Source organism: Lissotriton vulgaris, chromosome 2_1 (genome assembly GCF_964263255.1).
Source record: "Lissotriton vulgaris chromosome 2_1, aLisVul1.2, whole genome shotgun sequence".
NCBI lineage: Eukaryota > Metazoa > Chordata > Amphibia > Caudata > Salamandridae > Lissotriton > Lissotriton vulgaris.
The window spans coordinates 88,484,463-88,508,982 of NC_141687.1; the positions used below are offsets into that span (position 1 = coordinate 88,484,463).

The 24,520-nt window shown below is 46.5% G+C and overlaps 1 protein-coding gene across 1 annotated transcript in view; it reads right to left on the reverse strand.

Annotated features, from left to right (window-relative positions):
• The window catches only part of SGSM2 (small G protein signaling modulator 2), a 986,511-nt gene that overhangs the window by 258,412 nt on the left and 703,579 nt on the right, over positions 1 to 24,520 (reverse strand). The window contains exon 10 of the mRNA XM_086954507.1: positions 13,341 to 13,504. Coding sequence (XP_086810633.1) covers positions 13,341 to 13,504 — 164 coding nt within the window. The remainder of the gene's footprint in view (positions 1 to 13,340; positions 13,505 to 24,520) is intronic.

A 24,520-nucleotide genomic window follows, 5' to 3' on the forward strand; every position in this document is an offset into this window, starting at 1 on the left:
GAAGCCGATGCGTCAGATCAGGCTATCGGGGGAGTCCTTTCCCAACGCCATCCAAAGACTGGACAGTTGCATCCCGTGGCGTATCGGTCTAGAAAACTGAACTCTGCTGAAATTAACTATACCATCACGGAGAAAGAGTTATTGGCAGTAAAGGATTCTTTTGAGGACTGGAGGCACTATCTGTTGGGGGCACGACATACAGTCACAGTTTATTCCGATCACAAAAATTTGCAGTTCTTAAAGACGGCTAAGACCTTGACTCCACGTCAGTTGCGCTGGTCCCTTTACTTTGCAGACTTCGACTTCGTGATTACATATCGACCTGGCCCTAAGAACGGAAAAGCAGACGCACTGTCCCGATTACAGACTGAAGAATCTGAGCATACTGTTGAAGCGAAACCAATCATTCCAGAAACAAAGATAGTGTGTGCACTTACTTTGGATAATTTCAAAGAAGAGGTCCGTAAGAGTTTAACCACAGAAGAGATTCAGCAGTGGGTTCTACAAGGAGAAGAACGCCATTGTCGACAGCATTTACCCTATGTCAAAAAAGCCTTATATCTTCCTACCACTGATCTCCAAGAAAAGGCCTTGCGGAGCTGCCATGATCATCCCTTAGCGGGTCACAAAGGAATTGCTAAGACTCAAAAAACTGGTGCAGCGTTATTTTTGGTGGCCTGGGATGTCCGATCAGATCAAGAAATATGTTCAGTCTTGCGAGTCTTGTGCTCGAAGTAAACCCACTAGACAGGCTCCCCAAGGGTTTTTGCAGCCTTTGCCCACTCCAACTTCTCCATGGCATACAATTTCCTTGGATCTCATAGTAGACCTACCGTTGAGTAAGGGATTTGATACCATCCTGGTGGTGGTAGATACCTTCACCAAGATGAGTCATTTCGTCCCTCTGTCAGGAATTCCAACCGCAGTCCAATTAGCTAGAGTATTTAGTGAAAATATAGTAAAAATTCATGGTGTCCCTAAGATAGTGGTCTCAGATCGAGGTCCCCAATTTATTTCTCACTTCTGGAAGGCCTTCCTAAAGGGTATGGGGGAAAGAGGGTAGACTGTCTACTAGTTATCACCCAGAATCCGATGGGAAGACAGAAAGGATCAATCAAGAATTAGAACAGTACTTGAGGTTATTTCTATTGGATCAAGGTGGGGAATGGTCAGAAAAGTTGTGGATGGCAGAGTTTGCTTGCAATAATGCGAAGAGTGCATCTACAGGTTACTCTCCGTTTTATTTGAACTTTGGTAGACATCCTAACTTTATGGTTTTGCAAGAGGAGTTAGAGGTCCCTGCAGCCAAGAGAGCCCTTTTAGATTTGAGTTCTTTGCACAAATCAGCTGAGAAGAATTTAGAGAAAGCTAAGGCGTCCTATAAGAAGTTTGCAGATTCACATAGACAAAAGTCCCCACAGTACCAAGAGGGAGATCAGGTGTGGTTGTCCACTAAAAATTTACATTTGAAGGGAAACAGAAAGTTTCAACCCAGATTTGTGGGTCCATATACCATAGAGAAGGTGTTAGGACCAGTTACTGTAAAATTGAAACTTCCGACCAAGATTGGGGTACATCCAGTTTTCCATGTATCCTTGCTGAAAAAGGTTCAATCACCTATACGACTTACAAAACCTCCTGACCCACTTAACATTCAAGGACACACAGAATTTGAGGTTAAGGATATTTTAGATTCCAAGTACTTAAAAGGTAAATTGAGATATTTAGTGGATTGGAAAGGGTTTGGCCCAGAGGAAAGGTCCTGGGAACCTGTCAGTAACATTCATGCTCCACAACTGCTGAAACGTTTTCACTCCAGATTTCCACACAAACCAGGACCGATGAATCGGTCCTTGAGAGGGGGTACTGTCAGGATTCATCGAGTAGCCACTGTAGCTTCCTCAAGACTGTTATCCAAATCCTTTTCATGGCCCCGTTCTGCACGATCTAATGTGTGGTTCCCTTGCTCCTCTGGCAGACTGAGAAATTCCAGAGGAGATCCGAGTCATTGAACTAGAGAACTGATAAGATTGTATATAGATCCCCTCCCTAAGATGGCCGCTCAATGTTCCATTTAGAGTATTCGATAGATGCGCCCTCTAGTGGGCTTCTGGAAGGCGCGCGCTTCTAACTGCGCACTTCAACGAAGATTCCGTTCGAGAAGCTTGTTCTTGTCGCTGCTCCGCGTCAACTATTCATGACGGGAGAATAACAGCAATTTTAGAAGATATTTAGTGTGTCAAAGTAATTGGGTTTACAGAGACGTTTGTAAGAGAAATCCCTATCGTGCGCTCCCACACCTCAGTCCAGACGAAGTTCCCGGCCGCTGTCCCAGAGCGGTGACAGCTGTCATCCAGATATCATAGCTGCTATTTATGAGAAGACGTGTGTTTTGGAAGACTTGACCAGACTCGACGAAGTTGAGTATCCAACTGAAGAGATTCCAGAACTATACAAGTAAGGTGTACATCTTCTCGTCAAGCCAGCAAGTACAAGAACTGTATTGTCAGCATTCGTATTTACCCCCCGGACATTCCCCCTTGCGTTTTTTCCTTTCCTTTCCTCCCCCTTGTACCTTCCTGTATCCTTTTTGCGTGCTACGGAAATTCTGTTGAACTCTTTCTTGCACAACTGACAAGAAGATCAGCTCTTCATAGAACCCCCAAGACCAAGTCTGACAAAGGGCTTCACAGGTACTAGTTCAGTCAGAGAGAGAGAGTGAGCGAGTGTGGAGAAATATTCTGGGTAGAGATTTTAATGTTCATATATGTCTTCACTGCAGGAAGCTCAGTCAGATAACAATCCACAATATAGAAGAGAGGCAAATACCTGGGCAGAAACTGGTAGGACAAGTTTCGTTTACCATTTAAGAATAGTCTGCATAGTGAAGGAAGGTTTGTGGTATATTCTCTGCTTCTTTCCCTTCTGTGTAATTTGCACCTTCAGAGTCGACGGCGAGACATATAGCAGTCACTAGAAGTAAGGGGTGCCAGTCGAAGTACAGGTATTCTCTTCTCTGTCCACTTCCCCTTTCCCTGCTGCTGGTGGTCTTGCTCTTAAAGCGAGGGTACCGGTGGAAGGGTGATCTGGACATTCGTCAGTACTGCCCCTGCGAAGCGTTGGAGCACCAGGACATCGTGACACTGGCGCACCAAAGGCAAGCCCGTTTGCGCCCCAACCACGACCAGCGCCAGGGACCCTGGTAACCCGACCCCCGCCATGATGATCCCAGCACTCTTCACGCACTCCAAGCAACACCCATGGCCGATCTCCTGCCGGCACTGCCGACGCACCTTCACCCACTTCCAGACCCAGGCAGCCACCTCCAACCCACCGGACGCCAGCATACACATGCCCCTGAGCTGCATCCTCTTCAACGTACCCTCCCTGCACTGACACAGTGTAGAAATCTGGGATCGCCTCAATATTCACTCGCCCGACGTCGCCTTCCTCACAGAGACCTGGACAAACGCCAGCTCCACCCCAGACATCGCAACCGCCATCCCAGACTGATACAAGATCCTGAGGAAAGACCGCTTCAATGGCACCAGAAGGAGGCCTTGCCATCGTCCACAAAAGATCCCTCCGATTAACAACCACCAACTCGGATGAAGCCTTGACCCTCGTGGAACACATCCACTTCCAGATCCAGCCCAACCCTAGAATGACGCTCCACGGAACTCTCGCCTACAGACCTCCCGGACCCCACGCCCCTTCACCAACGTCATCGCAGACTACATCGCTCTACACGCCCTTGACTCTATGGACAACATACTGCTCGGAGATCTGAACTTCCACCTAGACAACCTCAGTGATCCCAACACGACTGCCCTCCTGGAGAACCTCACCAACATAGAACTGAAGCAACTCGTCTCTACCCCTACACATACGGCAGGAACCACACTTGACCCCATCTTCGCCGGAGGAAAACATTCGCTTCAGCCACACCATGGAACCACTATGGACAGACCTCCACTGCATCCATTTCTCCTTCTTCGAAACCCACAGCACACAAGTAAAAACTGGAACAAAGCCTCAGAAGAACACCTCACCTATGCCCTCAGCTACACTCCTCCCCCTACTAAGACAGACGCTGACACAGCATCAAATATCCTCCACCACTAGATCGCCAACTGCGCCCACACTCTCATCCCCTCTGAACACCACCAGACAACACAACACAAAAGCCACCTGGTTCACCACAGACCTCCAAGAATCCAAGTGCTCTTGCCGCTGACTGGAGAAAACGTGGCGAAACAGAAAAACCTCAGAAGCACGCTTCACCTTCAAGGCCGCCACCACATCACACCACTAACTCATCAAATCAACAAAGAGAAACTTTACTGGACCTGTCTGAGGGGGAATTAGTAATTGGAGAAGACTTAAATATGAAAATAAGTGATCAATTAGATAGATTCCCGCCTAGGAACACCTCACGGGCTACAAACATTATGGCAGATTTCCTGGGACACTTGGGCCTGGTGCACGTGTGCCACAGGGCACACCCACAAACATGGCAGTAGACATTCACTCGGGGCACACTACAGCAGATCCCAAATAGATCTAAAAAGCACTATTTCACCGAGATTAGACATCTGGCTAGGGGTATCTCGGATCATGCCCCAGTATGCAGACCCCCCAGGATATTGCGGCATAAATTTGTTCATTTTGCGGCACAAAAACAGGAATTTAGTGGTGCAAAAAGTTAAATTTTGCAGCATTTTAGCGGCAATTTTTTTGAGCTTCTTCCTAAAAACAAACCAAAAAATGACCCCACGGGCACTGCTACATGCCCACATGTGGCCGGCCCATATTCTTTCTTATTTTTTGTTAAATATTGCCCCACAGCGGGCCCGAATTCTGTATTTTTTTTTTAAATAGTGCCCCAGCTAGTCTCGCCTCATGCCCACATGTGGGGGACACAAATTCTTTCTTTTTTGAAAAAAGAATAGTGCACAAGCGGGTCCGGCTGCATGCCCATGTGAGGCGGGTCCAAATTCTTTAATTTAAAAAAAAATATTGCCCTCATCGTGTCCCAGTGCATGCCAATGGGCGGCGGAGCTGAATTCTTTCTTTGTTTTTAAATAGTGCACCTGCAATCACACCATCCATTTTAAGCCTGTGGATGGTGGGAGTGCTGAAGTCGGGGAAAGAGGAGCAGATGAAGTGCATATCTTGCCAGGCCAAGACAAAACGTACTTGCTCTTTGGTCTCCAAGTTCCGAGCAGCAGCAGTGTTATCCAGGTACCTCCAGGCAGGGGCATGTGATACAGCACATGGGTAAACAAACACCTCGGCTGCTCGCTGACCGCCTCTTTTTATTTGGCTCAGTGGTCAATGCTGGCCAATAAAAGGAACTTCACGGGCACTTTTGTAAAAAGCGCTGCTGTTGCAAAGTCAACCATTAAGAAAATGGGGTAACTCATAAGGTATGGACCTGGGCATTTAATGGTATCAAAACAACAATGGTCCTAGACCTATTAATTATACAGATTGACTTAAATCAATAGTATCAAAAATGTTTTTAGGTAGAGCAACCACAGTCCATCTGCTCTATTGTACTAGAAAAACTTTTTGTACCACACAAAAACCTAAACCACCAACAAGAGATTACTTTTGATTTATTAACTTATTCATCATCTTTCAAGATATTTTTATATGTTTTTACAGTTCATATCATACACAGATATTTCATTTCATTTCCAAATTTGTTAAAAACAGAGGTTGCCCAAGAGAAGAATTGTGCAAAGGGGGTGATCAGAAGTGTGAAAGCAAGTGAACGGAAAGGAAGCAAAATTAAAGAGTGTAGAAACAACTATTCACATTATTTACATAGCAATAACAGGCTTTCTGCTCAGTCATATTGGGACCCTGGCCAACTGATTTAGAATTTTTTGAACATTTTTTAAGTAGACGTATGTCTGAAAATTATTTTGCACTATATACAGTTCTTAAGTTGGTCCAAGGGTAATTAGGGATACTGTCGACGTTTCGACTCGTCTTATGCCCAACCGGTGATTTAAACCTTGGGATTGCGAGTCTTCATCAGGACTGGAGAAGGAACGTAGGCAACCAAGGGATAATAATAACTCCTTCAATAGAATGAAAAACAAGAGGAAGTGGTCCTGAATTCCAACTTTCCTATCAGTACTCCTTATTGTGTGGATTCCATTGTCACCACATCTCGGTGAGGATTCAAAGATTCATATAGGCACCATGGTAAGATTCTATCACCGGCAGATAGAATCTTGACCCGAGGAATAGGCACCCCCACTTTAAGCACGCCAATGCGCTGACAAGCTACCTGACTCAACCACTGGAGCTATCTAGAATCTGCGCATAATCCAAATTCTCTAAGGTAATATTTTACCATGGTGCCTATGTGAATCTTTGAATCCTCACCGAGATGTGGTGACAATGGAATCCACACAATAAGGAGTACTGATAGGAAAGTTGGAATTCAGGACCACTTCCTCTTGTTTTTCATTCTATTGAAGGGGTTATTATTATCTGAAAGATCAGTAATGTGACGCAATACGTAGCACACACCAGCGTCAGCATCCTCAGCATCTGTGACTGGCACAATGTGTACTGCGTTATCAGCAGCACAGAGAAGGAGTTGATTGACAACCCAATAAAAATGTACAGCAGCAATCATATTTCCAAAACAGACACATCAATAATGGAAGTGCACTCCCATATGATGACAACATTCAGGCATAATGCAGCAGCATTCATTCTGCTATTTTGTTTCCAGGTTGATACATTGTGATGGGCTCAGAGCTTTTCTAGGAACAGCGATGTGTTTTATGGTGACGCACATTGTTTAGTCTGCCCGGCCTAGGATTTTTTGTAGAAATGTTTTCCAATATCTGACCAGCACGTCCTCCCCGGTTCCACAAATGCTGAGCATCCAGCATTTCCTGCCAGGCAGCGAATTGTTGCACTCGCTTAATGCGGGTAACAGTCCCACTCTGCAGCCACTCAGAGCGAGCTGCAAAGGTGCCGAGTGCCAGGTGGGCACAGCTCGTCCAGTCCTGGCTTTCGTGATGTATTCTGGTACTTGTAGTTCTGTTATCCACGGGATAAATGCTGTACTACAAGTGACAGAATGGAAAGAAAGCCCGGACTGGATGAGTCACAAATGCCTGACCGGAGACAGCTGGAGAGCTCTCCTCCCTCCACGGGCTTGCTAGATTTGTTCCCGATTAGAATCTCCAAATTTTGCGGGTGGTTTTGTAAAAAGCGTTGCCTTTTTACAAAACTGCCAATTTCGTGATTTTTTTGCAAATCGCAAAATCCTGGAGGGTCTGCCTATGGACTATGTATGTAGCCGTAACCACCCCCACCCACAGAACAATCTCAATCAACCCTTGGTACCTCAAAGTCCAGCACATTAAAACTATTCTCATGAAAGCCACAGATAACTTTTTTCCGAAAATGGGGGGTCCGTCCAATCCTCTCTAGGTATCGGGGAGGCCTACAAGACGGTACTGAAGGGACAGGCCCTCTATCCCTTGTTGTGGGACATAAGAAAGAGAAGTGCAAATAAGTTGAAGAATTGGAGAACGACATACTAGCCAAGGAACTAGCAGCCATACACACACGACAAAACAGCTGAACACATATTAGAGCTTAGGCATCAGGAATATCGAGATTTGACAACTGAAGCAGCCAGGGAAAAACACCAGGCAAAGCAACACAGAATATATGAACCAGGAGACCATGCAGGCAAACTGCTGGCAGGGCTGGACAGGCGAGAAAGGGCAGATCGTTGGATAACGGCGATATGTGGAAAGGATGGGATATGGAGAAGGGATCCGCAAGACATAGCGGAGGCCTTTCCAGAATATTTTAAGCAACTATACTCCCCCATAGCCTCGGCCACAATAGACGAGTCCAGGAAATTATTATCTGACATACTGGACCCAACATTAACGTTAGAGGACCAACAGTCACTCGAGGCAGACCTCACGATTGAGGAAATAACGGCGGCCACACACAACATACAAGCTGGAATAGCTAAGCGACCGAATGGCCTCCCAATAGAACTCCTCAAAATGACAGCCACAAAAGCGGCACCCCACCTGTTCAATATGTGTCTTGAAAGCAAACGCAAGAGGGCTTTGTCCAGAGACCAATGTGCGGCCTCCATAGTAGGGATCCATAAGAAAGGGAAACCGGCGGAGGACCTCGCCTCACATTGCCCCATATCTTCGCTCAATGTTGAGGTCAAAATTCTAGCAAAAATATTAGGGTTTCAGCTACTCCCAATAGTGACCAAACTTGTACACCCGGACCAGTCCGGATTCATGCCGGGCCACAATACAGATCTTAACCTGCAACGATTGAATGGGGTGCTCGCTAGGAAAGACACAATTCAAGGAAGTGCTGCTATACTGTCCCCAGACGCTCCTATGGCCTTTGACACGGTCAAATGGCCCTACATGTCTACTGTCTTGGAGAGTATGGGTCTGGGGAACACCTATAACGAGTGGATCCAACTGCTATTTGCAGAACCACTTGTGCAAGTAGTGGTGAATGGACATACATCAAAGATATTTGCCCATAACAGATGGACCTGATTATATTCGTACTGATTCTTGAGCCCCTTGCGAGCTGGATACGAGGGGATCCTTTGATTCAAGGGTTAAGGTGGACAGATGGGTGGGTAAATAGAATTTCTCTCTACGCGGATGACATCTTGCTGTATGTCACGTCCCCTCGACCCTCCATTAACAGGGTCCTCTAAGTCTGTTCTAACTTTGGAAGGTACTCAGGATATACCATAAACTGGTCCAAATCTGTATTATACCTACTAGACCATCTAGCCCCAATCCTGCCAGCTGAATGCAAAGCAATTATAGTGACTGATAGATTCCAGTATTTGGGAATATTCGTTACGTCTAATCCAGTACTTTTCTTTGAACAAAATCTCCAGGGCCCACTAACTCATCTGCAAGGCGATGTCTGACACTGGCGATCGTCACTGTTGTCTCTACTGGGGCGAGATGCACTATTCAAAATGATGACACTACCCCGTTTCCTTTATGCCCTGTAAAATATGCCACATAGTGTCCCTGAAACAATCTTCAAAACGATAGAAGGGGAAGTCAGAACCCTTCTCTGGGACGGGACACTGCCTCGTATTGCAGCCCATAAGCTGGTTCTGGGGTGGTACGATGAGGGGATAGCTCTACCAAATATTCAAGTGTATTACTGGGCAGCACAATTGCCAATCATAAATAAATGGAAATATGGCACACAGGAGGAACCGGCCAGCTGCATCGGTAAGTGGTTAATGGGTAATGGGGATTCAGAAAGGCCCTATATACGAAGCTGAGTAGGCAACAACTCACTGACCCAATGGTCCTAACAGTTGCCCTATGGCACAGCACCACGAGAAAATTAGGCTGGAATAATAAAGTGATGCTGAATACACCCCTGTGGCATGCAGAGATATTGGGCAAGCTAAGCAGATATTGGGGATTCAACAAATGGGAAATCATTGCCTTATCAAAAGTGGAGGATATTGTTAAAAAAGGGAAAATTACCTCATTTGCCGACCTATGACAAGAAAACGAGTTGTCCGAGGGGCATACGTTTAGATACTTGCCAATATAGCGCGCTCTGATGGCAGTGCTTCCAGTGAGTGGTGAAATACCCGAGGCCGCACCACTCAAGGATAACCTGCTGACGGAGTACATAGACCATAGGACAATCGCACTTACCTATCAGAAAACAATCAACAACTCTCCTGACCCACTCTAGCGCCTCCATGAGCAGTGGCAGGCAGATTTGGGGAATCTAGATGAGGAGGGCGATGCGTTGTCTTCCCCGCTGGAGTTTGCCATATCATCACGGTTGAGGCTAATTCAACTAAAGGTATTCCACAGAACACATATCTCATACACTTCTCTAGTTTAGATGGGAAGGAGTGTCGATGCAGAGTGTAGAAGGATGAGTGGGGGCCCTTTAATCACACACTCTGTGATTGCCTGGCTATCCGCGTGTACTAGAATACCGTAAGACTGAGAGAGGTCAGTGGCGGAGCCTTACGGCTATCACCCAAACTATATTTACTCAATAAATGGGAGGCCACTGACATAACCCGTTTGGATCAACTCTGGAACACCATGGGTTTTATAATTGCCAAACAAAATATTGCTCGGAGGTGGGGTATGTTGGAGTTGCCAACCCTGGAAGAGTGGGAATGAGACTGGTGCATGATAGTAGAAAAGGCAGTCTATAAAAGCAGGAGGTGCCCTCCAAAGTGGGACTGGGTATGGGGAAAATGGAACGAACTTAGGGGTAATAGTTGTGTTTCCCCTCCCTCCTGGGAGAGGCTCATCATGGTTAAGACACTTCACAGACGTAATCGATGACGAACAGTGAAGGGTGGGGGGGTCTGAATATGACGAACTGGAAAGTGAGACGCACAGTTTGTCATATTTACAGTAAAAAAAAAAAAGAAACTTTATCCAAGGCAGAATACTCCCCAACTTCCACAACTTCACGGAACTCTTTACCATCATACAAGAATTCACCAGACCCAACGGAGAAACAAGCAACGACCCTCCCTCCCAAGACCTCTGCAACAAACCCAGCTCCTTTTTCCATTGGAAGATCAAGACGATCTACAAAACCTTCGATGACGAAGACCAAGGCACCGCCCCAACACCTCCGCCCATTCCCCAGCTACGCCATCCTTTCCTCATCTGGACCCCTCTCACCACAGAAGACACCTCAAAGACAATGAAAAGCATCCACTTTGGGGCACCTATTGACTCCTGCCTGCCGCAGGGCCATCACCACCATTGCACCCGAACTACACCGAATTATCAACTGCTCCATCGAGACTGCCACATTCCACTATGACTAGAAATGCGCCAAAGTCAAACCCCTCCTCAAGGAGCCCTTCCCAGACCTGACTGATCTCTAGAGCTTCAGACCCATCTCACTACTCCCTTTCGCTGCCAAAGTTATTGAGAAAGCCACCAACACCCTGCTAGCACACTTCATAGAAACCAACATCTTCCTAGACACCTCTCAATCCGGATTCCGCAGCAACCACAGCACTGAGACCGCCCTAATTGCCGCCACCGACGACATTCGCGCCCTCCTCGACCAAGGCCACACAGCAGCCCTCATCCTCCTGGACCATTCAGCGGCCTTCAACACCATCTCCCACTGCACACTAGCCACAAGACTTCACGATGCAGGCATCCAGGGAACAGCTTTAGACTGGATTTGATCTTTCCTCTGATGCAGAACACAAAGAATAAGACTCCTGCCCTTCCTCTCTGAACCAATAGAGATCAGATGCAGAGTACCCCAAGGATCCTCCCTCAGACCCATGCTCTTCAACGACTACATGGCCCCCCTCGCAACCCTCGTCAGAAAACATGGACTCAACATAGTCTCATATGCCGACAACACCCAGCTCATCCTCTCTCTCACCAAGGAACCCAACATCTTCAAACGCAGTTTCCAAGAAGAGATAAAAGACGTTGTAACCTGGATGAGCAGCAGCTGCCTGAAGCTCAACTTGGAGAAAACAGCAGACCTCATCCTTGGCTCCACCCCCTCCACATGGGACAACACCTGGTGGCCCCACCGCCGGAAACCCACCCACCCCAACAGACCACGCTCGCAACCTTAGCATCATACTCAACTCTAAACTCACCATGAACCGCCAGATCAACGGCGTGTCCTCCACTTGCTTCAACACCCTCTGCATACTTCGCAAGACCTTCAAATGGATCCCCCAATGCCAAGAAGACCATCACCTACGCACTCATCACCAGTAGACTGGACTACGGAAACGCCCTCTACACTGGAATCAACAAAAAACTCCTCAACAGACTCCAGACCGTCCAGAATGCCACAGCCTCAACATCCCACGACATAACCACAACACCCAACACCTCCGTGACCGCCACTGGCTCTCCGTCGAAAGAAGAATAACCTTCAAACTGCTCACACACACCTACGAATCCCCCCATAACACCGGACCCCAATACTGAATCTCTTTCCACGCCCCCAAGAGAAACCTCCGCTCTGCCAACCTCGCACTAGCCACGGTCCCCTGCATTCCTACATCCACAGTGCCAGAGCAGGTGGCAGATCCTTTTCCTAAATCACAGCCAAGACCTGGAACGAACTCCCCTACCACATACGATGAAGCCCAACACTGCACCAATTCATAAAGGACCTCAAAACCTGGCTCTTCGAATGACCTACGGAGTTGCTTGCCCTCCCCAGCGCCTTGAGACCCTCATGGGTGAGTAGCGTGCTTTAAGACCCCTGATTGATGGATTGAGAGCGGTAAGAATGGGATGATGGTACTGCAGCACAGGGCAGACTGGGGAGGCTAGGCTTGGGCTGGACTACTTTGACTAGACCAGTGAGACCCATCAAATTTTCTGAGAAGATTCAATGGGATTTGTGGGTTCATCAAACCTTCTAGAAGATTGACCCTTCTACAGTCTGTTTCCTGTGTCCACAGTAGAGTGAGTATAAAGGGCGTAGGTAAATTCCCTGCAGCTGCAGCTAAATAGATATGTCTTGATTTTTTCTATATGTTTAATTAAAGCTTACGTGCCTTTAATAGGGCTGTCCTTCCAGGACGGCTGGAGGGGAGTAACACAGAATTATTTTGTGTACATTACATTTCAGGCTTACTTTATCAACTTCACTTTGTCACTTACTTTTACTTTGAAACCTTTAACTGTTATTACCATTACCTCAATTGAAAGAAATTTCGATAAGGTAAGGGGTAGGTTTAGGGTTAGCACTGGGATAAAAGAAGGCTAAGGGATGGCTGGAGGGAATACAGTAAATAGGAAGAACCAAATGAGGTAAAGATGATAATGAGATTATTACATTTTTGGTGTAGTACCCATTTTGAAAACATTTATTGCCCCACAAAACACATAGAGTTAGTGCTCAACGAGGCAAAAGCTGTAATACAGATGGACGAGGGGGGAGGGTTGGGGGGAATAAAAACAGTCCTGCAAATAAGTCATTTACCCGGAAATGCTGGTACCTCTGACACTTAGGTTTTGAAAAAGTCTGAGTGTCCCTTGAAGCCCAATTCTCAAAGCAAATAATAATTCTGGTTATTTAGGATTGTGTAGTTGTGTAGGTTCGATTGAACCAGGACTCAGGAGTGTGCACAACTGAAGTGGGTGGTGAGTGGAGGAAAAGAGGGGAAGTGCAGCCTTGGTTAGAGATGTTCATGTAGGTGCAAAATGAGGGTAGGTAGCAGGTGTAGGAGGACAAAGGCATTGTTATGCGTTGTCACGTTTAGGCTCAAGCACGATAATATGTAGTTTTACCTTTCCCCGTTGTGTCCACAAAGGCGGCTCCAGTTGCCCTCGTGGTAACAGTCCATTTTCCAGGCAGGAGAGAAAGGCAAGAAGGTGTCCCCCTGGGGGAAAATGCAGGGGCGGCCTCTGGATCCCATCCTGGCTCACCAAAACCACTGTCCCTCCATGCTCTGCTGTAGGGGGTCAAAAAGATGGGAGTGAGCTCATCTTTCATTAAGGTGTCTTTCTAATAGTTACAGAAAACCCCATCGGATGGACCTTCATTGGGTCCCTTTAACATTCGGACTAGGATTTCATACACCCAACCAACCCCCAGATGCATCAAGCACCCATTTTGCGATTCCTTATTAGCGAAAAATAAGGAATCGCTAATGAGGAATAGCTAAATGGTATGCAAGAAGAAATCACTTTAAAAATAGCAATTTCTTAAAATTCCTTAATTGCGGTTCGCAAATTGTGAGTCGCAATTAAGGAATACCTCCCCATTCATTCCTTTAGGCCTAGAGGCCCATAGGAATGAATAGGAAGAATTTTCAATATGAGAATCGCAATTAGCGAATCGCAAAATGAAAATGCGTTTTCAAGGGTGCAGGGGTGTCGAAAGGACACCCTGTTGCACCCCCTGAAATTGATCTGTGCACATATGTTGCGCACACACATGCCCTTAGGGCATGAGTGTGCGCAACATGAAACTTTGAAAAATGCACTTTAGTGCATTTTTCAAAGTTTTTGCAAATTACCATGAAGTAGTACTTCATGATAATTTGCGAGCCTAGCGAAATCGCTATTTTTTAAACTTTAATGCATTGCATTTAAGGAATCTCAATTTGAGATTCCTTAAATGCAAGTAATCGCAATTTAGCGAATTCTCAATTTGCGAATTTTGCATCCCAAATGCAAAAATACCGGTCGCAAAGGGACGGATTCTGAGAATCTGCCCCTTTGCGAGTGATTTTTAGCTTCATGCATCTGGGCCCAAGCCTTCAATATTAGAGGCGAGTATAATCCACCATGTAATAACTTCCAATCACACTTCAGATTCTCTCTCTGTTGGTATGAAGATGAAATCTTGGCATTTGTCAGGAGTATCTACATTATACATGTAGACAAGGGCTCATGGAGATGGTCTGCATGCAGGTTTCCACCCAGTAAGATCCACTTGTAGATTTATTTGGGATACACTTTTTAGTTGGGATCATAAAAGAAACATTTAGATAGTTTCATAACAACATTTCCTACATCGCTTCCTAGTTTAGAGGGGTAGGAGGCTGTGAGCCCTTAAATCTTGTCTACGCCATTGCCCACATCTTTGCGCTGACCTGGGCGAGCCGTATTGTGGCTTTTAATGTTAAATCCCAGATATAACTCCATCTGCCTTTGACGTGCATTCTTCCTCTTGTAATAGGAGTGTGCTCTTCTTCCCATTTTGTCTCCATCTGAGTTTTCCATCTTCAGCTCAGATGGAAACAATTGGGAATAGCAGATCATGTAGAAAAACCTTTATAGTATTAAAGGTCAATTTTATTTCAGAATTTTAAATCCCTTAAAACAGACCGTAATTCACAAACAGTAAAGAGTTCATTAGAGTAAGTAAAAAACAAACAACTACACAAAAAGAAAAAGGCAACAGTTAAGTCACACATTATAGATCCGTGGCATAGGTTGGGAGATGACAGCTGTACCTTTCATTAAGAGGAAGGGGCTGGGTGCCCTAATGTTGATACTTACACCGGAAGACAGGTCACAAATGCTACGCAAACCAGCCCAGTGCCAGATAAACAACAGATACACACCAGGTGCCTGTTCCTAGTAAACAGGCAGCCAAACAGCGCATGATTTATTCCTCCTGCTGTTTTGTCTACAATATGGCCCCTTGAGGCAAGCTAGAAACTGCTGTTTCCAATTTATTCTGTACCGTGTCAAATGAGGGTCAAAAAAAGTCCCCAAACATCACTATCATGTAACATGAAAGAGATTAACTGTTCTTTTGAATCTGTAATCATGCCTGACTATGTCTGTGGAGAGAAGTCTGACTAAGAGACTTGCAGCCACATGCATCAAAGTCCGTTTTTGCGATTCCTAATTTGCGATTTTTACCGAATCGCAAATAAGGAATCGCAAAACAGGATGCATGATTGAAAGTGCATAAAATTTGCGATTCGGTAAAAATCGCAATTTTTACTGAATCGCAAATATTATGCGTATTCCAATTTGCGATTTCGCAATTCCCATTGATTCCTATGGGCCAAAAGGCCCATAGGAATCAATGGGAATTGCGAATTCGCAAGTTAGAATTCGCAAAATGTTGATGCATTCCATGGGTGCAGGGGGGTCCAAAGGACCCCCCCTGCACCCCTGAAATTTATTTTGAAGTGCATGTTTCAAACACACATGCATGTCCTAAGGATATGTGTGTCTGTAACATGACAGTGTTTTGAAATGCAAATTAGAGCATTTTAACACATTTTCGCAAATTACCACGAGGTTCAACCTCGTGGTAATTTGCACCCCCTATTTGCGAATTCACAATTTTTAAATTAATCATGCATTGCTTTTAAGGAATCGCAAATTTGCGATTCCTTGAAAGCACTCGCATTTTTGGAATTCGCTAAAAATAGCAATTTCACCAAAAATGCTTGATGCATCCCAGAAACCTATTTAGGAATCGCAAACGGCCGAATTTTGCGATTCGCACCGTTTGCACTTCCTAAATAGGTTGATGCATGTACCTGTTAATGTATTTAAAATGTGCAAACTATTTCTGAAGCACTGAAAACAATCTCCAGATAAATATACTTTTAATGCAACTGTAGATTTGGCCTTATTCAAACTTGACAATTTTCGGCAAAATAATATAATTTGCCGAAACCTCTTCTGTATATGCACGGTCTTCAAGAACTTAAAAAATAAATACGCAACTGTTATCAAAATATTGGATGTGAGGTCCTCATCAGAATGTTAGTTTGGAAAGGCACACATTTTTGCAAACTGCCCAATAATCTATCTCGTCATCATGTTGAGGAGCTTAGTAGCAACTTGCAGCTAACAAGGCTTTAGATAAAATTCTAAGAGGTCTCTTAACAGAAAAGACAGGTATGGAAAAGATTCAACAACACTTTCTATCTACAGAATATCTTTGAGATGTGGGTGTAAGATACACATAAGCAATACTAAAGCATGCCATGATGGTTACAAGTTTGCCTTAAGTGCAATCAGTGTGGACATTTTGCAAGGCGATGTAGGTCGACACAAAGTCACAAGAAGTGGTGTCAGTCAATGTATTTTTTTTAGCATCAGTATTCAGACAAATCAAAAGGCGAAGATGATGTGTTGTTTCTTGAAGGTGAGAAGCAACAGCAGCTGGAGATAATGTAAGAAGAATGCATAGGTGCAATGGAGGGGAAGACTTTTGTTGTGCCATTTTGTTGTGACATTTTGTTGTGCCTTCTAGCCCGATCCCCTCCCCACTCACCACGCCGCTCCCGCCTCCCAGCTGCTCCTCCCTCGCTCCGCCCCCCTCCACTCTCCACTTATGGCAGAGTGGCAAACACACAGCGTTCACGCGCAGCGGGCGCGCCAAAGGTAAGCCCGTCCGCGCCCAGCGCCAGACCCCCTGGCCCCTGCAGAGGCCATCCCACCCGCCGAACATACGACGCCGCTCCCTCACTGCACTAAACACCGGCCGACTCCCCGACTGCCACCGAGCCGCCCCAGGACGCACCCATGGACCCTTCACCTGCCAATCCTGCAAGTTCCGCTGCACCAGTACCTACCCTACAACCACAAACGCCAAACAGAGCTCCAACAACAACCACCTGAAGTGCATCCTGCTCAACACCCGCTCGGTCCACAGACACGCCATTGAACTATGGAATCTACTCGACACCACAACTCCGGATGTTGCCTTTCTCACGGAAACCTAGATGAACGCCTCATCAGCACCCGACATCGCCATAGCCAGCCCAGATGGCTACAAGATCATCCGTAGGGACCGTATCAACCAAACAGGAGGTGGCATCGCGATCGTCCACAAGAACACCATCCGCATCTCGACCAGCTCCGACGACACCCTCACAGCCGCCGAACACCTTCACTTCCAGATACACACCGACCCCAAGACCACACTCAGAGGCACCCTCATTTACAGACCACCAGGACCTCGCACACAATTCAGCGAAAAAATCGCTGACTTTGTTAGCCCACACCCCCTCCCCTCCAATGACTACATTCTGTTAGGGGACCTTAACTTCCACCTGGAGAATAACAACGACAACAACACCACCACCCTGCTGGACAACCTCGCCAATCTCGGACTCAAAGAACTAGTGAACACCCCCACCCACTACGCCAGACACACGCTCGACGCAATCTTCACCTCCAGCAAGAACATCTCCTTCAATCACACCACGGGATCCACTGGACGGACCACAGCTGCGTCCACTTCATCTTCAGTAAGACGACGACCCACCACCACCCGCAACAGGTTCCCCGCAGAAACTGGAACAAAATTACCACCGACCACCTAACCACATCACTGAACCAAAACCCTCCCGCCAGGTCAACGGACCCAAATCAAGCAGCCATCAATCTCGCACAGTGGATCACCCACTGCGCTCACGGACTAGCACCTTTGAAAAACCATCCCAACAAGCCAAGAAGCAAAAAAGCCTCCTGGTTCAAGTACGACCTCAAAAACTCCAAAAAGAACTGCCGCACCCTTGAGAAAACTTGTCGAAGAAACCCAACCACAGACAGCATGACTGCCCTCAAGAACGCCACCCGCAAACACCACCAGCTGATCCGCACCATTAAGAAATCAGCATTCAAGGATCGATTAGACAACAGCGCCCACAACAGCAAGGAACTCTTCAACATCGTCACCAATCCCAACGCCGGCAACAACATCATCACCCCCGCTCAAGACCTCTGCGACTCTCTAGCCTCATTCTTACACAACAAAATCGCAGACATACATAACAGCTTTGGTGACCAATCCACTCCTCCCACCACTGAACCGAAGCCCCCCACCACCACCCTTCGCGCCTGGACCCCGATCAGCACCGAAGACACCATCCGCATTATGAACTACATCCACTCCGGATCGCCAACTGACCCTTGCCCTCATCACATCTTCAACAAGGCCGACTCCGTCATCGCACCCCAACTCCGGGATATCATCAACTGCTCCTTCAACACCGCTACCTTCCCGGAAAGCTGGAAGCATGCCGAACTCAGCGCCCTCCTGAAGAAACTTACAGCAGACCCCACCGAACTCAAGAACTATCGCCCCATCTCGCTCCTCCCATTCCCCGCCAAAGTCATAGAGAAGACCGTCAACAGTCAACTCGCCGCCTTCCTTGAGTCTAACGGTTCCCTCGACCCCTCACAGTCCGGCTTCCGAGCCAACCACAGCACCGAAACCGCCCTCATCGCAGCCACAGACGACATCCGAACACTGCTCGACAACGGGGAAACAGCGGCCCTCATCCTCCTGGACCTCTCCGCAGCGTTCGACACGGTCTGCCACCGCACCCTTGTACATCGCCTCAGGAAAGTCAGGATACAAGATAAGGCATTGGATTGGATCATCTCGTTCCTCGCCGGAAGAACCCAGAGAGTCCGCCTCCCCCCTTTCAGATCAGAGGCCACCGAAGTCATCTGCGGCGTACCACAAGGATCATCGCTCAGCCCCACCCTCTTCAACGTCTACATGAGCCCCCTCGCATCCATCGCACGCCAACACAACCTAAACATCATCTCCTACGCTGACGACACTCAGCTGATCCTCTCCCTCACCAAAGACCCAACCACCGCCAAAACCAACCCACACGAAGGGATGAAAGACGTAGCAGAGTGGATGAAGAACAGCTGCTTAAAACTGAACTCAGACAAGACGGAAGTCCTCATCCTAGGATCATCCCCCTCTGCTTGGGACGACTCATGGTGGTCCCCGGCCCTAGGCAGCGCACCCAAACCAACGGACCGTGTCCGCAACTTGGGATTCATCCTAGACTCCTCCCTCTCGATGATCAGACAAGTCAACGCCGTCTCTTCATCATGTTTTAACATCCTACGCATGCTCCGAAAGATCTTCCGATGGATCCCCACCGAAACAAGGAAGACGGTCACCCAAGCTCTTGTCACCAGCCGACTGGACTACGGAAACACCCTCTACGCCGGAACCTCAGCCAAATTACAGAAAAGACTTCAACGCATTCAGAACGCCTCCGCTCGACTCATCCTGGACATACCTCGACACAACCACATATCCGAAAACCTGAGAGACTTGCACTGGCTCCCCGTCAACAAGCGAATCACATTCCGTCTCCTCACCCATGCACACAAGGCCCTCCACGACCTAGGACCCAGATACCTCAACAATCGCCTGACTTTTTACACCCCCACCCGCCAACTACGATCGTCCAACCAAGCCCTCGCCGCGATTCCACGCATCCGAAGAGCCACCATGGGAGGAAGATCCTTGTCCTACCTGGCGGCCAAGTCCTGGAACTCCCTCCCCACCCACCTCCGTCTTACCCAGGACCACCTTTCCTTCAGAAAGCAACTCAAGACCTGGCTGTTCGATCAGTAACAAACCCCTCTCCCTTAAGCGCCTTGAGACCCTCTGGGTGAGTAGCGCGCTATACAAATTTCTGATTGGATGGGATTGGATTGGATGTCCTATTGTCACGTCAAGATAAATGGACAAGAGGTGACGATCATAGTGGGTTCAGGTTCTCCCTATACCTTGTTAGGAGAGGAGCTAAGTACCTTGATAGAGTAGTTGAAATGAAAATCAACCAGTTGATTTGATAGAACCACGCATTTTAATATTTTCCTATGGGAGCAAAAGTATAGAGATGTTTGGAGAATTTTAAGTAGAATTGGTATTTGATGACAGTGGAGCAAAAGGGACAGCATGTAATGAATGATGGAGGCCTGTAGAGTTGGGAAGAAGAAGGAGAACTGAACATTTTATTGGACCCCAATCAACCTGACAATGCACAATCTAGACCACAGGTGTTATTAGTCAACCAGGATGGAGAGATGGGGGAAACAAAGAGGTGGAGTAGATAAAGAATTACCCACAAGAATTCAGTGCTAATCAAGAGAAGTTGGATCGGTTCAGTCATATAATAATAACCTTAACGGAGAGCACAATAACAGTGCAAAGAAAGTTTGGAAAGTGCCCTTGGAATGGAGCAACATGATGAATGACTAAAACTTGTATTAGAGTTTGCCCAAAATTGTGTTGATTGTCTGGGACATCATGCACCACAAAAGGGGGTAGAACCCAAAACAAGTTTTTTAGGACTGATCAAAAATCCACATGTCCTACCAATAAGGATCCATGAAGGTTGTTCCTGGGGTTAGTGGGAATACTCTGCCAAATTTTCTTCTCACTTCGTGAGTAAATCATCAGCCTGCAAAGAACTGATGAAAAAGAATGTGAAAAACAAGTGGAGTGGGGAATGTGAGGATGACATTAAAGGGCAAAAGAAAGGATCAGTAAAAGCTCAGTTCATAAAACCTATAAATTCCATAATCTGAGCATCGTTATGGCAGATGAGAGTTGTTTGCCCTAGGTGCAGTTTTAGTACAGAAAAGTAATAACAGGGGGGTGTGGCTTCACCTCCACACAGAATGAACACTAATTAGAACAGCTCCAGAACACCCCGATCATACCCCATAATCCGCTACACAGACCTGTCCTAAAATACAGAGGGACCACCAGAAGCATTGTGGGCACATGCGAGCCAAAAATGGTACAAAAGGAACCCGTGGTTGCGCAGATATAAGACACTAAGGGCCATATGTATCAAGCCTTTTTCCCATTTCCAAACAGGCTGATTCTCAGAATCGGGCCGTTTGAGAATTGTAAAAAGCCTTTTGGGATATATCACCCAAAAGGCCATCGCAAAATAGAGAACTGCAAAATTTGCGATTCTCTATTTTTAAAATGCAATTAAGGAATTGCAGATTGCAATTCCTTTAATCCAATTCTGGAAGCATCAGAAATTTGCTATTTGGCCTTAGAAAATGCGAATTACCACCAACTTCAAGTTGGTGGTAATTTGAGAATTTTTTTTTAAGTGCCTTATACACATCCATATTTCAGCGGTGGAACAGGGTGTCCTTGAGGCATCCTTGCAACCTTGAAATTGCATTCTCAATTTGCGATTCTCTAATTGGTAATGGCAAATTGAGAATGTCTTCCCATTCATTCCTATGGGCCTCCTAGCCCACAGGAATGAATGGAAAGGTATTCCTTATTTGCGAATCACAAATAAGGAATATGTTGGATATACTATATTTTTAGCATATCCTACATACATTGCATTTTGCAATTCTCTAATTGCGATTCACTAAAAATCGCAATTTGAGAATTGCAAAACTCTTTTTGATACATATGGCCAGTGCTTAATTTGTGCCGGTGCTTTCCGGTGCTTAGCACCGGCACTTAATTATCAGGGCCGGGTCTATGCATCTGCTGCACGTGTCACACTCACATTGTTATTTTTTTAAAACGTACTGTACCTGCACTCTGCTGACTGTGTTGAAACTGCCTACGCGCTACGAAGCCTCTGACACCTGTGTCTGTGCCGGCTCTGCAGCTGCTGTGGTCCCCGCAGACTTAAGTTGCCAGCTGGCTGTTCACAAACAGTTAAATATCCTGCTCAGCTTTGGGTGAATTGAGTGCTACAACAGTGTTGCAATTGAATGTGCCCTGGGGCTTGCCTGCGTTGAAATTCGCGCCTGTGAGTCACTGCCCAATACCGCCGAGACCCCGGGCGGGGCCGGGGTTTAGCCTGTCCTGAGCACAGGTCGTTGCGTTAATGGCTGTGGCACCGTGGGGGGCATGTGACCTGGTCACCTCACATCCTGGAACAGTTAACAGGAAGGAAGTTTTCGGTCATCAGATTGGTGCCGCCCGAAGGATGAGATCGAGAGGCACGCAGCCAGGGCAAGTGGCAGGGCCCTTCTCAAACCCCATGCTTTTCAGCTTCTCAGCTCGCACGGACTGGGGGTAGAAAATGCCGTAAAGGACGTCAGGTGCACTTCAGCTCCCCTCCCCCTTCATCTATTCCCTTCAGCGCCCTCAGATAGAGAGCAGGCACGAGTTCAGCTCAAGAAAAAAAATGTACCTGCAGAAAGGAGGAAATGCAAACACCCAATCAGACAGTCCCGCTCCTAGCCTAATTTCAGCAGAATAAATGTTCGAATTAAGGTATTTTTCAAGCGTGTGACTACAAGTGTCTCGGCGCTGAAGCAGCTACAGGTCACTGTTGGTTGGGGAGGATCCGGTTCCGGTGGGCCTAGGCTGTAGCAGGAATGTTCAATTTCCTGCCCGCCAGCCGGGCCCCAAGGCACCCAGGAATTACTTGCTGTTCTGCTGCGCGCCCTGCTGCATGGGCGAGAAACGGAGAAAGCGAGAACAGATCAACTCTGCTCACCTCCTCTTGACCTCGCCATGTGCTGTTGCTGTGCCCTGTCCAGGTAGAGCCCAACTTCTGCCCCGGACTCACCACTTACAGGATGAGTCTCTCCATGGGATCAGGTGCACAGGCTGAGGCAGTGCAGCACGGCACGCTCTGACTCTGAAGAAGAGACAGGCAAGCAATCTCCAAGGCGCCACAGCAGCTTCTCTCGGTGGATCCTTCTCTCGAGACTTAGTAAGTCACTTTTTAATATAATTTTCACTCCTGTCTTTAAAATGTTTGTTACGAGAATTGCGAGGGGGCTCCAGCATAGCATAACTCCTTGCAAATGGCACACTCAAGTTGTCTGTGCCGTAAATACTGGGCCATCTAAGGCGGGAGTTTTGTTTAATTAAACTAGCAGTTGTTATGCTGATTTATTAGTTCGAAGGGTTTAATATCCTTCCTTGACAGTACGAAGCATCTGGTTTTATTTTTGCAACACTAAGAGACTTGCTAAGTGAAAGTCACAGATAAGTAGGGTGATTAAAGTTCCCGCTGGATAGAGGTCATACTACTCTCTACTGGCAGTTTTCAATCTCACCAGTGCAGAGGGTTAACATGCTTGCTATAAAGAAAGTCTACCAGCATATTACAGAACTCTATTGTATGTGGTTTGCTGAGCGGTCTACTGCCTTTGTCACAGAGTTCCCTTTGATACTTGTGGCTCAGCCTCAGCTGGAGGTGAGGTTGGGGTGGAGGGTGCTAATTATTTAGAAATTAAAAAATAGCTTTAAAAGCACTTGCTGCAGAGTGTTACTTTCATGTTGTACAAATGAGCGTGTGTTTTCTGATATTTGACTGTTTCCATGGACTTCATTGCGGGATTTTGGTTGCAAGAAAGTGTCACTTTAAGTGTCACACATTTAGTCACTGAATGTCTCAGAAATCCAATGAATCAATTAAATTGTCACGCATAAGCAATCTCAAACATTAGCAGCTGTGCTTTAATGGGTGTCATTTCTAATATTTATTTGTTTCCTTTGTCTTCATTGCTTGAGAGAAAGTGTCACTCATATTTGTGGAAATATCACTCATAATTACACTGAAATTATGAAAATGTCACACATAGCAATCTGAAACCTTGGCAGCTATGAGATTTATACTGTACAATCATTTTTAAACACCATCCAGAAAGTTCTGTTACCTTGGTTTAATCATTGTTCCAAAATATTCTAGAAACATCTTTAACCTTCCAGAAAGGTCTAGAACCTTTCTTTAGTTTTCCATCCAAGCTGAAACAACATCCTGTTTCAGCTCTACATATACAGCTTTAGAACTGCTTCTCCTTGCGCCGCAATCAAGTCCAAGTGCTCTGCTGAACAGTTTCCTCATCTTGTTCCATAGTTCCAGAGCTTTGGGGCCGTGTTGGAAATGGTTTTGTCCAGTTCATTGATTACTTCAGTCCACCCTAAACTACTTTCTTGCCAGTAGTGACTGAATTTAGATTACTAAGGTAGGAATTCAAATCGGGTATTAGATGTGGCTTTCAGCCGAGCCAGTTGAGGATGTGGGTGGAGACAGTGAAGGAAGTGGGTGGAGACAGGGTAAGTGGGTGTGGCCTCCCACAAAAAGGTGAGCACCTGCACTTCATATTTTACAAATTAAGCACTGCATATTGCCCTACGTGTTGCGGCCTCACAGAGATCGGGAGCCGAGAACCTGTGCAACCTGAAGGCAGAGATCAAAGACATTACGAGGCCAGCTCCC